This window comes from Mugil cephalus, chromosome 6, assembly GCF_022458985.1.
Source record: "Mugil cephalus isolate CIBA_MC_2020 chromosome 6, CIBA_Mcephalus_1.1, whole genome shotgun sequence".
In the NCBI taxonomy this organism is placed as follows: Eukaryota; Metazoa; Chordata; class Actinopteri; order Mugiliformes; family Mugilidae; genus Mugil; species Mugil cephalus.
The window spans coordinates 11,028,639-11,043,624 of NC_061775.1; the positions used below are offsets into that span (position 1 = coordinate 11,028,639).

Below are 14,986 nucleotides of genomic sequence, written 5' to 3' on the forward strand. Positions count from 1 at the left end.
AAGATCAGTGTGAATAAGAGAGATGCAATGCCCTGAAGGTAATACTAAAATTAAGGTTTAATCAAAGTACAAATTAAAACACTGCAGTTTGCACAAATGCAAATATAGAAATGGATTGTGACTCTGTCTTTTAGAATAAGGCCTGGTGTAAACAGGAAGACGGCAGCTTGTCTCCACAGAGTATATTACACCAACATCCACAGTGCAGAAAATGCATCTGATTGCAATAATTTTTTATATATTCTATCAAAATGATTCAATAAATGAACAGAGGCCAGAGCCCTTTAGTACACTGTGCTAAATCCTAACCTTTGCATATAAAAAATTACATTAGAAAAGACATTAGACACAAATATAACTTTACATTTATATAGATATACCGCAGGTGACAAAGGAGTGGACTCAGTCATAAGATAAATATGATTCCTTAGTCACAACAGATTCTCAAAACTTCAAGAAAATATCACTGGATTTAGTTCATATTATGTCTGTGAATCCAGAAAGGCACATCAAAGTCTCCAGGCTAAGAATCTACACTTAATATGGGACATTTGGTATTACTGGTCTAGTTTCTGTTTAATTAGGACAAACCCAAACCCATATAATGGCTTTTGCTACTAAAGCTATCTCAAAAACGTTCCTTTATAACCACAGAACAGAGAAACACCACATTCTTCCACACACTGAGTAAATTCACAGTGGTTTTTGTTGCTACGGATGTCGCCACGTAACAGACATTTCTAGGTCAGCGTGCTTCGTCTAAATCTTGTCCAATACTGTGATAAATGATTCCATCTTTCTCACCACACAGATGTCCATCTCACTGTTAAACACGGGGGAGCCCTAACTGTCCTCCTTCAGCATCTCTTCAATCTCTCTGTCCCAATTGTCATCAGGGTTCTCGTTATCAGCCAACACGTCGTACTCCTGAAGCTGCTCCTGCAACTCTCTCTCCCAGTCTGCAGTGTCTTCTGAAAAAAATTAAACAAATAAATACTAGTGAGTCACTCACTAAACTCTGACAAAATGCTCTACAAACATAGGATAACCTCCAAAGCGTGTACCCTGGTGTGTGTTTGGATGTTCCCTCTTGTCCAGGACCAGCTGTTCCATTTCTTTGCGCAAGTCGTCCTCATTTATCTTGCATGAGTCAAAAGCATCGCTTACAAACTCGGGCACTGGGGGACTGGTGGAGAGCTCCTCATCATCCTTTCATGACGCAAACAGAATTTAATCCTGTCAGTGTTTTATGGTGAATTTTCTCGGGTATTTCATTCTTTCAAAAGAAGTGGCTTAATGTACCTCTCTTGACTTTGGTGTGGCACTCTGGGTGGCGGGGGAAGTTTTCTGTTTAACCGCATCTGCAAAAAAAAAAAAAAAAAAGAAGTGGTGAATTGTGTGCTCAAAAAGGTCCAAAGGTGAAGTCATTTTTTGGTTTATCACATACTGAACCTGGACCCTTTTAGTTTTTACAACATCGTGTATGAGAAGAGTTTGAATGAAAGAAGAGAATCAACAGTAGGATGAACAAACACAGACCTCCACAGAGTTTTAAATAAGACAGTAGATTGTACCGTTCTGATGAGGACCCTCAGGACTGGAGCAAGGTTTCTCCTCATTCCTCTGCACAGCTGCCTGTTGTGCAGCGAGAGCCGTGAGCTGAGCTGACTGCTTTATCAAAGACACACGGTAGAAGTAATTTTTCCAGAATACTTCCTCTTTCACCCTAAAAGAAAGCAACACAGAGGAAAAGACAATCATCACTGTGGTGGAGTATATTGTAGTGTTTAATAAAAACGCTTTTATGCGAAGATCCACATGTTGAAAACACAAGGACGGCAAAGTTAACACTCAACACTCACTGTTTGGGGACCAGATGGAAGCGCATCTTCCTGAGGAGCTCGTCTTCCTCCAGCATCACCATGGCGACTGGATACATTTGCTCAAACTCAAAGTGAAATTGCACCCCAGCAGGAGGGTCTCGCAAAAAATTTCTTTTGTCCTGTCATCAAAATAAACCACACAACAAAATTGTATTTGTTTTGGCAGCGTAGCGACTCCAGATGTAACAAAAGAAACGTTTCATAATGATACTCACAGCTGAAAGAGCTAAAATCTGCTGCTGGATTGTGTCCTCTTCATTATAACCAACCCATGGTGGAACAGCATCTCCTGAGAACAAAGAAATCAGTTTCTTATTGTAATAGTATGCACTTGATGAGCAATTGAGTAAAGGTTTGATGGAAGTACCTACCAAACTTTCTTGCATTTTTCTCCTGAACAAACTTCTCTTGTTCTTTCTTGAAATCACCCAAAATGGTCTGGGGAAAGAAAGTACTTCCTCAAATAAACATCTTATCTAGTACAAAGAAGGGGAGGAGGTGTCAGGATTACAGACAGAAAAGCCATTTACCTTATCAATAATTCCACTGATGTTTCCTTCCTCCACGGTTTTCTTTAAGCTGTGTGCTGTTTCAACAACGGACTCTGACAGTTTCTTTGAGGCACTACTGGCGAAATTATATATGTAACCTGCACAGACGCCATTAAGACGAACATTACTTGAGGTTAGAAGGGCCTTCCAAAGTCCATTAATACATTTTATACAAGTACAACAAACTTACCACTGAAACCTTTGGCTTTTTGGAGAAGTTGAGGCGACGGAGCATCTTCCTCCCCAACAGTAGTTTGTTCACCTTCAGCAACTACAGCCGTCGGTTTGTTTATTTCAGGACCGTTCGCCTCATTGCCACTAGCAACACTCTCGGTTTCCCCTTTAACTTGGCCATTTTCGTTTTCTATTCCGAGCCAGGTTCCCCAGTTCTTAAACATACTTGAAGTACGTTGTTCGAAAAAGCTAAGAGAAGTTGCCTGGCATACTCTAATGGAGACTTTTACTTGATAATTCTGTTTTTTGGTAGCTCGAAACTATTACGATCCCTGGTGACGTTTCACTTGTCGCACACTTCCGCGAATATATCAGATTTGACCTTTCCGGCTACCCTTAGGTTAACTGGTTGTTATGGAGACGCAAGCGCTCCGTTTAAAATGGTGAGTGTAACTTTAAACCGGGTTAATGGTTAGCTAAAGGAGGATTTAATGCGGCTAGCTGACCGGCCTGAATGTCCACAGATAACTGGGTAAGTCTCAGCTTCGGGGGTAGAGCGTGCTAATATATCTGAGCATAAGTTTTTGCTGAGGGGGGACGCTCGCCCTACATGTTGTTAGCCGACGGCAGATGGCACGCTTGCGCTGTACTTTTCCCACACTTGTTGTCCCTGGTTGTCCATGGATGGGGGCTAGTTTAGCTTAGCTCATTTAAACTCTCCTGAGTGTGTCAGCGTGCCGTCCCCGGTCTGTATCATGAAGCAGGGTTTAACAGCTGCGACTCAAACTGCGTGAATTCACGCTTTTATTCCGCGAAACAACTTGCACAACTAGCGTACGATCGAAACGCGCTTCCTCTGAAAAGAAAGACGATTACAGAAGATGAAGTATGTGTAAGGTAAACCTGGGATATAGCTGCTGCGTGCCACCCCGACGGAGCTTTCCTGTTCACCGGTTTGGACTAAAGTTGAATTCCCAGGTAAGGTCAGCCTTTTCAGTGTTGGATTTCTAAAGATAGAAATATATATATATTTCTTTTTACAAAGCTTCGCACTTCACGGAGCAGTTAAGTTATTTTTATCATGTGTTGGTTTCGCACGAAGATTGGGTTTCCTCAGTGCGAAAGAGAAGGTCTGTTAAACGTATTTGTTTGTACAGCCGATGATGGTTTCCATTGTGCTGCTCGACAGTGATAGTGTGTTTAATTCTCTCGCACATAAGAGCATTACGTTTAAGTCAGCCTGTCTGGAGTATGACAACAGGTGTTTACGCGGTGTTGCTTCCTAATACAGTCACACAGGACCAGGTTTTCTATCCCGACAACTGAGGCAAAATACGTTTTATGGTGTGAAAGACGAAGCGGACAGTTATCTAATTCATTTATTGTCTTCGAGGTGTCTTCCTATCAAAGTTACGGCACTGTAAACCTCGTGGTCTATCACAGTCCAGTCACTATAACCTGTTACTAACCTAAGTTCAATTGTAAAAAGCCAGACGAAATAATGAAGTAGACCCCAAACCACTGTTATAATTGGGAATTAAAATTACTAAAACATTGCGTTTTAGTAATCCGCAAATATTACAAAGAACAATTACGTTTTAATGTTTTTAGATTTTATGGATAAAATCAACTTAACCTGATTTTTTCCCCCAAAGCCTAAATACTAAGAGCCTTATTTAAATGGTGCCCTCTTCCCCTGAATCCTGTATCCTCACAGCCTCTGAATAATGGCCATGTTTGAATGTAAAGTGACTGTAATGCAGTAAAATGAGGTGATCACTTTTCCTTGTTACAAATATTACTGTCACTGATGCTCATCAAACCCAACTAGTGACCATTAAAGTTAAATGTGCTTGGTAGTGTGATTTAAATGTAAAATTTTGATCATTTGCTTGATCAAGCTGAAATTTAGCACATTTATAAACTACACTTTTGTGTATTTCCAAGTACAGTCATATATTAGTGTGTGATGTGAGCAGTATGTTTTGTAATAATGTAAAGGTTTCACAGAAGGATCCGTTGTCATCCATTAGACAAATTGACAATGAGACAGCAATTATCTACTGAAATATTGACTAGTATAATACTGAAGACTTATGTTTCATGTAAACTTCGCACTTTATATCACATTAAAAAGAAGGAGGAACTGATCAAATATTTTTTCCAAGACAAATCCTTAAATAATTTACGCTTTCTAGTCTCTGGCCACCTATAGACAATCATCAGTTTATTTTGTAACGAGAACAACTGCTGCTAGTATCAGTGAAGATCTAGATCTGTTTATTCAGTTGACTTCAATGGGGATGATAATAACTGAATGTCAGGTGTAAAAGTTATGTGCTTGTTTAGGACAGCATGCATTATTATAAACATTAACCTACCGTATTCATGAACTTGTGCTAATTTGTATGTATCGATTGGATATGCTCTAATCTTGATTCTTTACTTTTATAGCAGTACAATGGATGCTGGGGGATATAGAAATGACCTGTGCCGTACAGAAGCAGAGAGCTTTTGGCATGCAAAGCAGAAATCAGGCGATCTGGACCAGAGGACGAGAGATGGTGAAGGCTTTAAACTGGTGGATGTATTACTTTCTGGAGGTGCGCCATGGGGGTTTACACTCAGAGGGGGTCTGGAGCACCGGGAGCCACTGCTCATAACCAAGGTGAATAATTCAGTGATTCTTCTTTTTTTATTATTTGTATATATCAAAGACAGCTCAGATATGTTTGCATATCTTATCATTTTTCTTGCATACTTTGGTGTATGTCCATCCAAAAAAAGTAATTGGCACATTCCACCGAATCATTTCCATCGTTATAAGCTTAGAAACATAATGAACAAAAGCTGCTGGGGGCCGTATTACAGAAACCGTTTATTTTAAGTCTTAGGTTAAGTGGGAAGAGTACACAACAGGATTTTTCCCAGTTTGGTATCACAGAAGAAAATCCGAACTAACTTTAGCAATGGCATCCCATTCTTCCTTAATTGTGGCGAATTCTTCTGCTCCTGGAAAGTGTATAGTTTGTTATAATCAGGGAATTGCTAATTGCTGTTGCTCTTGGACTCCTTGAAATAGCACGCTGAGATATTCTTGTCGCTGTTCGTCAGCCACTTCACCAGAGAAGTGGTCTCACCAAAGCTGGTCATAGATGCTCAGCTGACTGCAGGATCATGGCCTGTATTAGGGTCTGACATGAGCCCCAGTTAATAAGTGCCATCTGTTTGTTGTTTTCTATAAAAGTAATGACAGAGAAGCCCTATTAGTTAAACAAGTTAACGCTCATGCTACCTAGTGGAAAAGTTAAAGTTAGGACTGCTTAACCTAGCTTCCTACAATTAAGAGAATTCATATAAGATTTGAGGAAGTTCATGGTGCATGTGTGATACATTTTTCCTAGCTTTAGTTAGAACTCTAAACCATGGTTAGCAAAGAGTTAAGACAGGATCTATGAATAAGAAAGCTGATGTAGCTTAGGCATATGAAACAGAGGCATTTTACTCTCATTGTACATTTACATAAACATCAGCCACTCATCAGCTTATCAAATCAAGCCCCTACTAATGTGAGTATCAGTATTAATTCAAACTACAGCATGACAAACTAATTATGAGTATAAATCATTTTCACAAGGCCTTTAACATGATGGTGCGGGTGAGGCTGGCTGGCAAAGTCAAATATTACTCTACGTGCAGTGTTTGCACAAATAATTAGTTTTGCCAGTAGCTGCCCAGACCAGCTAAGACTATAATTTTAGTAATTGCTGAACGTTCTGACGCCCAAAACATTTGCTGCGTATTGTACACGGCAAACACGTCGCTGTGTACTTTTCTTTTCTGGGAACAAGAGGAACTGAAATATGGAGGAAGAGAGTGGATGGCATGGGACAAATTCAAATATTGCAAACACACAGCAGTCTGTGCAGGTGTCAGAGATCACTGATATGGGCCTGTATTTAGCCGTACTAGTGCTGCACGCACTGCTGACGTCCTGCTGCATGAAATGATGTTGCTGGAGGGAAATATATTGATCAAATGACGGCGGTGTTCTCACACGGCCAAGATAAGGTGATACGACATTTGATGACTTTAGAGTTCTCGTAAGTTTTCATGTAGTGCTCAGGTCAAAATTGCAATTTGTTGATCATCTACCAAACTAATTCCCATCAGTTGCAAGTCGCAACTTTCAACGCGCTTTCATTTGAATCTAAGTTGGTGGACATGGTAAACCCAACCCACTTTAGATCATTATCAACATGTAAGCTGTGGTGTTCCCAAGTATAGACTACAGATTCTTGCCCTTTACATGTGGGTATGTCGCTGATTTAAGCAGTGTGTCCTTTTGAAGTGGATCTGTGAGTCAAAGCATGTTCCACAGCTGTTGTATTTGGCACAATTTGGCTGAATCTGTAGTAAATTCAGCATTTAACTTGTCAAATTACCTAACCTAATTATTAATCAAAGCATACATTACGGATTGTAATCCCTTTATGCCACAGCTTTGTTAAATTGTTGTCATGAGCCACAGTGTGCATGCAGTGCCCAGGGGAGGGGGGGGTGGCGTCACCACAGCGCATGTAACCTCACTCCTCTGTTGACTGTGTAATGATTTACTACAAAAGACCTTGTCAGTTAATTTCACATGGTAAAATAACAGCACCTGTTTGTTGGGAGCTGCTTTTTTTTTTTTTTTGTTAGTCATTTCTGCTTCGGACCAAAGGGGGTCCAAAGTTCATCGCAGAAGGGAGAAACTCCGCCATGTTAGCCGAGAACACCGTCCCCACCTTACCATCGATTGTGCGAGCATGTGATTGAAATGACTAGAATTCTGACCTCTTTAAGTCTTTAAGCTGTGAGATTAAACGGCAAGGTCGCAGCGCTGAATTGTGAACCGCTGCCCAGCTTGACTGCAGTTCTTTGGTTTGATACTGATATCGTTGTGTCACTCAAATCCACCCCGAGGAACAGAAGTGGACGCGGTTGCAGCATATGGTGAGATGTTGACTTTTTCTTTTCTTTTTCTTTTTTTGACAACTTTTCATCTGTTTTTAAGTACATTCTTTTGAAATATATTTAATGGTTCGTAGCTGGCGTTCGCCTCAGAGTTTACTTCGCTGTCACTCGGTGCGCGGTGTGTGTTATTACATCTCACCTGGACATTTGCTTTCTCATACTTTTGCGGCGGGTTAAATTTCAGCTCAGAGGGAAGCTTTCCGTACCAGGAGCGGGGGGAAGAATGTTGGAGCTTTGTTTGATTTTCTAAATGTAGTGAATTATCTGTGACAGCCTGAAGCCCGGTGGAATGGCCTGATGGGATAAATTAAGTCAGGATTAGTGATTTTAGCTCTTTTGGAGCTCCTCTCAAGACTGTAGCCATTGATTTATAAAGTTGTGTCATTGAATTATTTGAAGAAGAAGATAAAGATGCAAGTGAACATTTTATTCCCTTCACAGTACATGGTAAATATGTGAACATACTATAGACACACACAGTAAAGTATATGTGTATTTCCCCTATATTCTTCATATTCTATTTTTTGTGCCTAAACTGGTGCAACAATGCAAAATCTGCACACAATGTTTGTTAGATTTGATCTGATGTGAAGCTTTTTATATTTGGCGATAAAGGTGTTTCTTTGCTTCTGCCAAAAAAATTATGCATGTGTAGACAAGTTAGTTTTCTTAAAAAAGAAAAGTTCAAATGCTTTCATAAAGCTCAGGTGTTTAAGACGGTAACACCAAAAAGGATTCTTCTGATGGGTTTTCCACAATTAATTACAAACTAGACACAATCCTTTACTTAATGTTTGTCCGTACACGTCTGTGTAGAATGTTTCCACTTAGTAAGTATCTTTAAGCTAGTCTATTTATCTTGTAACATTCAGTTGTGCAGCGAGGCTGGACGTGAGCACAGCGTTGGTTCTTGCTAAGGATGGGTGCTTTTTATATGTTAACCAGAGTAACCTGCTCTATCCATTTGTCTGCGGCTATCGCAGTTTTTTCCTTCCATGCACTCTCCCAGGTCGCTTCAATAAAAAACTGGCCCGCAGTTTGATGACAGGTTTGGAGTATTTGTTAAAAACTATCCTGGATCTAATTAAAATTCTTAACATTCCACTCATAGCTCAGGTTATGCTCAAGGTCTTCATGGACTTAAAGTCCTTAGTCTCAATAAACTTAAATAATCCTGTTTTACACAAGGCAGCTGGCCACGCATCTCATACATATGTTTCCTGTGCAAGGTTCAAATTTAATATGGAAAAAAATATTGTTTGCTCTCAAGGAACCAGAGCCACAGCAGAAATATCTCTGTTCTCACCCACTGAGAGAAATGACCTGCAGGTAAACAGGTTTTACCAATTATTGAATTCTTTGTGCGACCATGTTGTGCGCTAGATTTCCAGAACGGAGTGTGCTCCTCGATGGAGCTGCTCGACCTTTACATGTGGCACAAGACGGAGTTATTGTAAAGGTATGAGACTGTAGGATTCCTTTAGTTTGATGGTAGTTTGCTGCGCAATGCTCAAAGTCACCAGCACATTCAGCTACAAGTTCATTAGGCACACCTAGCGAAAAATAATGCACAACAGTCCTGCAATAAATCCTGTTACATGTTTCTGATTCTGTTTGGCCGGGCCAAATACCAAAGATCCAGCACCAATGTAATACATTAACAATGTGATACATTACAACAGCATCATAAACGAGAGGCAGCAAAATGATTGTAACGTTTACTATAACCTTAATGACGTGTACAAATTCAGTTGCTTTGACCCAACCGCAGAACTCTATCATTAAACAGAAAATCAGAGCGTGTCTAGTAACAGAACAAGTAAATCCTTAATTCATTTTCAGATGCCGTTACCAGACTGTTGTTTAGTTGGAGTTGTATGGCTACATTTACGCAATTGTTTCTCATTGTGTTTCTGCAATAAGCAATGTCCTTTCACAAACATTGTTTTTAATGTCTTGGTGTTAAATGAAAGGAGACACTTGTCTTGTGATAATTATCTGTGGGTTCATTACCACAACTCTGTAGTTCCCCTCCGCTTGACAGTTTTAGCTCTTTTCAGCTTAGATTTGGTTTTCTGTTGCGCAAATTGTTGTTTTTTTCCATAACTGACATGATTTAATCAAAATAGCAGTAAAAAGCCACTGGACTGGCTCCAGACGGCAGACAGATGCAGTTAGAGGCTAGCTGGTGAACATAATGGAGCATTCAGCCGCTAAACAACTGGATACTACCCACAGAAGTGTTTGTCTGTACATCTGACACCAGAGCCACACAGCATTCAGATTTACTTTGAGGTTTAACATACTAACCACCATAATCTCCTGCTTGGAGACGGTTCTTTCTGGGTTGTCTTTTGCATTTCGTAAACCGACTTCATAACAGCGATACAGTCCAGTGGTTTAAGAAGTGAACACCGTGAATGCAGCGAACACAGTTATGGCCTCTGTATCACAGATGTGCAGGTTAACATGGCTTTTTCATGTCTCTACTACATGTAATGATTTGTTGCTTGAACTTTGCAAAGGTTGCAGCTACAGAGGGATAAAAAAAAAAAGAAAAACTTAAGTTACGCAAAAGTCAACTTGGGGTGAGTTGGTTTTTGCGGTTGCTGGTGCCTTGTCCAACTACAATGAACATTCTCAGTGGTGTGTGTGCGCAGGCAGTGCATACAACCATACATAAGGTCTGAGTTCAACAGCCTGTCAGCGCCCTGCACAGGACATCTGTCAGCAGAAAAGACACATTCCTTACCCTCGTTGCCACCACATCCTTCCCTTCGTGACCCACGGAGCGACTTAATGCTATTTTTGAGGATACTCGGGGATCCAGGATGGCTGCAGTCGGACTGATTATAGCCCGGAGGAAGATGGTAAACAAAGGACATGGTATGGCTCATGCTGATTGGGCTTCTCTGGTGAAAAATGTTTGGAAAAGCAGTGAATCTCGTGCTTTGACACTTTCTTTATGTGCCTATTTGTTTTCTTATATGCTGCTTCCTTTTAAATTATAACAAGCCGTGAACTGTATGTAGGCCATAGCTGTTGTAGGCAGGTTGTTGATTTTAAAAAGTGCGTTCCTTGGCAATGTATTTACAGTTTTTGGAAGACCTGTCAGTTTTTAGGCCCATATAAGTATGTAGAAATCATTGGTTGTACTAATCTGTGTAGTTACATTTTTCTTCCTAATTCTCCGAAACTACTTTTTTGTTTAGGCAACTCTATAGGGCTCTATAGGGCTTTGCATGGTAGCCTGGTCCAATCTCAAAATCGGTTTAATCCAGTGAATTTCCTAAAGTGAAAAAGTTTTAAGATATGATTAAAGCGTTGCATTTTTCCATGTGTGCGAACCACCTGAGCCACGAGGATCCCAACTGACTAGTGTAAATTCAGCACAAAGCCTGCAAAGCAATATTTTTATTACTGCCAACTAATCCCGCTTATACCATAGGTGAATTCATCAGTGATCATAGTAGAGCTTTATTATGATTAGCTGCATGAATGAACACAGGAACTATTATATTATGTTCTGTAATTCCCACATGGAAGCCCAAAGTGTATTCATTCCCAGCAGAAAATAGTCCTTACATACTAATACACTTTTTTTGTCAACATAGTGGGCTTAGGGGCCTCAGATACAGGTAGAACCTATCACTAAATATCACTAGTTTAATCCAGTTTGTGGCCTCCTCAAAATCCTTATCTGAAATTTGCATAACCCAAAACTGCACAGTAGGTATAGTGTCGTTCGCTGCTTTGGTTCCTCAGTGAAAATCGATCATTCAAACTGCTTTTTTTTTTCTTTTTTTTAACAAGAATTGTTGTCCTGTTCCAGTAAAACTGGGGCAGGCAGTTATTCTCCACAAAAATACACTACCATATCGGGACCAGCTTAGGCGTCTTGCCAGCCAGCATTAAAGTCCTCCATCCACCCTGCTTTCGCCCCGTATTACAGAAGAATGAAAAGAGGCCACAGTATATTAGCGCTATCTGGGGTTCTGGTTTTCTGTGCAGAGGGTAAAGGCCATATAAGACATAATTGTCTGTAAACCTACACATACTTCTGTAGTTGAGTCATGCAGACCCCCCCCACCCCCACCCTCTCACCCCTACCCCACACACACACACAGGTCGAGCGGAGAACTGATAATCAGCTGCAGAGCTTAGCTTTTGTGTGTTAATGTGCCAACTGCGAAGCAAGTTCTTGCTGCTTTTCTTTCCACACAGAGCTGCACTGTCTTGCGCCTCTCATATCTGACTCCCTGCGTCAGCGTGAGGACAGCGCTGACCTTAACGCTCGGCATTTCTCATACTTTAAGAGCCGTGTTTCTGTCAGCTTAATGTCTTCTACCAAGCCTCCTATCAGTGTGTTTTCTCCAGAGATAACGCCAACACTAACAGTGGCTGAGTTCAGCGCACTGTACTCCGCTCACTATACATCCCTTTGTGTTATTGCAGGTGTCTGCCCTCAGACAAACACGGTGCAGCTTGTTTTTACATCAAGTCACTGGTCTGGACAGCAGCTTTTTGAAGTATATTTATAGCCTTTGATTCTTGCTTTTAGAAGCTGGCCTACATGCTGTTCATTTTGGTCAACAGCACCTTGCTCTACGGAGTCTTCTCAGAATGTGAGACAGTGGTAGGTTTTGTTGCGCGTCCATGCTTTCGTGGAGCTCAGCAGAAGCAGTTTTCTTTGTAGTTATGTTGTCCTTGATTTCATAAGGTAGCTGCCATAAGATCTGATAAATATGTGACTGAGCTCATATTTATGCATGTATTTCACAATATTCAGCCCACATAATCTTGTACTAATAACTTCTTGCTGTTACTATGTGTAATGGGCACTTATAAAATGCATGTTTACTTGAATCAATTTGATATTCATTCAGTCTCACTCAGGCTCCAGCTTCTCAGTTTGAAGACGTCAAATTATGATAGCATTTTATTTTTATCCATTTATTTTATTTATTTTACCTTGTCTTTGACAACTGTTTATTGTTTCATTGAGAGAATAATAGATCGATCAAGAATAAATTGTGAGTTGCAGCTCTGTTTGTGTAACGTACTTGTTATCGCTTAAAGTCACATTTAAAGAATTTACACCGCAATAGTCCTTGAAACCTACAGCAAATATGAGGGTTCGGCTTATCACGAGTTTTGAAACGCTGACTGTGAGTGGCACCGAGCTCGGGTTGTATGAGGTGAATCTCTCCCACATTTAAACTGGATAGTTTCTACAGAAAGAGGGTGGTCATTCTAGTAAATCCAAATAGTTTGTCAAATGTACATTAAAGGCACAATCAACAATTGTGCATCCAATTTTTGTCCAGTTAGAGTTGTGTCCACATATTACTATCAGTCATATGTTAATGTCATATAACTTCTTCTGGACCTCTTTCTGGCATGCTAGCCGTGCTAACATGCCAGCTTTGGCTTCCTGAAATGTTTAATTGGCTCCGTATAAAAATATTTCTCTCAGTTATCCATCTGTTGTGTTTACGCTCCAGGTTGAGGAGGGCAGCAAGGCAGCAGCTGTGAGTCTCCAGGTGGGAGACGAGCTAGTCAACATCAACGAGATTCCCCTGAGTGGCTACAGACAGGAGGCGATCTGCCTAGTGAAAGGATCCCACAAGACCCTCAGTCTGGTGGTGAAAAGGTAGGTAACCAATCTCCAGTCGCCCTCCCGCACCTGCTGCTGTCACCTCCTCTTTAGCTCAACAGGTCGCCATGGTTGCGCCTTCGCCGAGCCGAGGTGGCGGCGGACTTCGGATGGTGCTGTTTTTCCAGGTTGTACTGGTTTGCTGTCATAGTTTTGTGCGTTTCTCAGGAAGATGTTGAAACGCAGAAGAGAGGTGGTTGGGTGACATCATTTTTTTTTCTGTCTGATCCAGCGCAGAGGAGGAAGGGCGTGAGAAGGATACACAATAGGACATTATGCAAACGACGCCATATGACTCTGAGATTTTGTTTTATTTATTTTATCAGTTCAGCACACCTCGTCGGTTGGTCTCACGCCCTCTGCGATAAGGTCGTCTGTAGTGTGCGTTGTTTGCTCTGATAGCAGCACGCACATCACACATCTAACCCTTTGTCCAAATAAAAACAGCCAAACAGCTCAGTTATAACATTCACTCTCTTTGTCAAACTTTGTCACTTATAGACTCTATGGTGCTGTTAAGTGTGCGTACCTTGCTCAATCCTGGACGTCTGCACACAAATGCCCCTGTTGTGCGTGTAACACTAGTGTCATTGTCTTTGCCGTTTGCTGCAATTCTTTCTGTATTGTATCATATCATAACGTAATCCCTGAACAAACTCTACCGTACAAGGAAGTCCACTCACCATTTATCTCTCCCCACAAGGACGAGGCTACGAGTCTCTCTTATTGTCTTTTATTCTCAATAGACGTGTTTATGGCAGGATCTGGAAACGAGGATGTTTTACTGCCTGTAACATTCTGTGTTCATTTGATGACCTGTATTATTCTGAATACAATGCAACTACTTGTCATATGAAAACAAAAACTTGTGTATTTTTGGACATTTTGTTTTGGCAGAACTTAAACCCTTAAACGCAAAGTTATCTTTTCTTACTGCGAGTGAAGAGACGGGAAAAGGAATGACGCACAAGCTAATACAGTTCTGACTCTCGATTGTCTATTTGCAAGAGCTGGAACGGAGTTGAGTTAGCATAGGAGCTAATTAATCCCCAAGTTACTGCGAGAGCCCTGTAAGCTGGTGTTCATTTCAGAGGACTCATGCTAGTGTGTGTATTTAGGCATATATGTTATGGAACATTAGGAAGACATCTGTTTGTTGAGCCCTATTGTGCTTTTCTTGTAAAAACATTCTTGTAAAAACATGGATCAACTAAAAGAAAATGCGACAGTAGGTTTGCAGGCCTTCAGCTGCCTCCGTGAGTCATGTGATCTGTTTCTTGTAGGTCATAGCTATAGACTGATGCTTGCTGGTTTGAAGTGGCTCAGTTGAAAAATATGATGCAATATGACTTTGTGCACTAGTCGGCTCAATAAAAATCAAATCTGGTCAAACCACATCCACAAGGCTGTGATGAACGAAATTAGCTGAGTTTTGACCAAGGTCTGAATATTGTCTTTATCGTTAAATGACTACGTATTTAAGACATGAGGAGGGTCTAACTTGATACAGGTTACACTGACATTTCAGTGAGTAGCTGCTTAAATCTGGTCTTTCTGATGTGTTTTCATCTCTCAAAGGTGGATGAGGCTTAGCTGGTGTGGAGCCCAGTTCCCTGGAGTAGAGTTACTCCACCCACACTTTCCTCACCTGCCTTTTTTTCAGAAAGGAACAAAATAAATATATTACACCTTTACCTCATTCTTTG

General features: G+C 40.8%; 2 protein-coding genes across 2 annotated transcripts in view; one reads left to right on the forward strand and one right to left on the reverse strand.

Annotated features, from left to right (window-relative positions):
* Positions 1–39: 39 nt before the first annotated feature.
* LOC125009850 (synapse-associated protein 1-like) lies at positions 40–2,987 on the reverse strand. Its single transcript, XM_047588070.1, has 9 exons — positions 2,625–2,987; positions 2,414–2,532; positions 2,255–2,321; positions 2,099–2,172; positions 1,863–2,002; positions 1,575–1,726; positions 1,303–1,361; positions 1,065–1,209; positions 40–971 (listed from the first exon to the last, which is right to left on the reverse strand). The coding sequence occupies exons 1-9, from the start codon at positions 2,830–2,832 to the stop codon at positions 844–846; spliced, it is 1,092 nt and encodes a 363-aa protein (XP_047444026.1). The 5' UTR covers positions 2,833–2,987; the 3' UTR covers positions 40–843.
* A 2,207-nt stretch (positions 2,988–5,194) lies between these two features.
* shroom2a (shroom family member 2a) overlaps positions 5,195–14,986 on the forward strand; it is a 28,781-nt gene continuing 18,989 nt past the window's right edge. The window contains 3 exon segments of the mRNA XM_047588069.1: positions 5,195–5,245; positions 5,247–5,276; positions 13,129–13,277. Of these exon segments, the coding sequence (XP_047444025.1) occupies positions 5,219–5,245; positions 5,247–5,276; positions 13,129–13,277 (206 nt within the window). The 5' untranslated portion in view covers positions 5,195–5,218.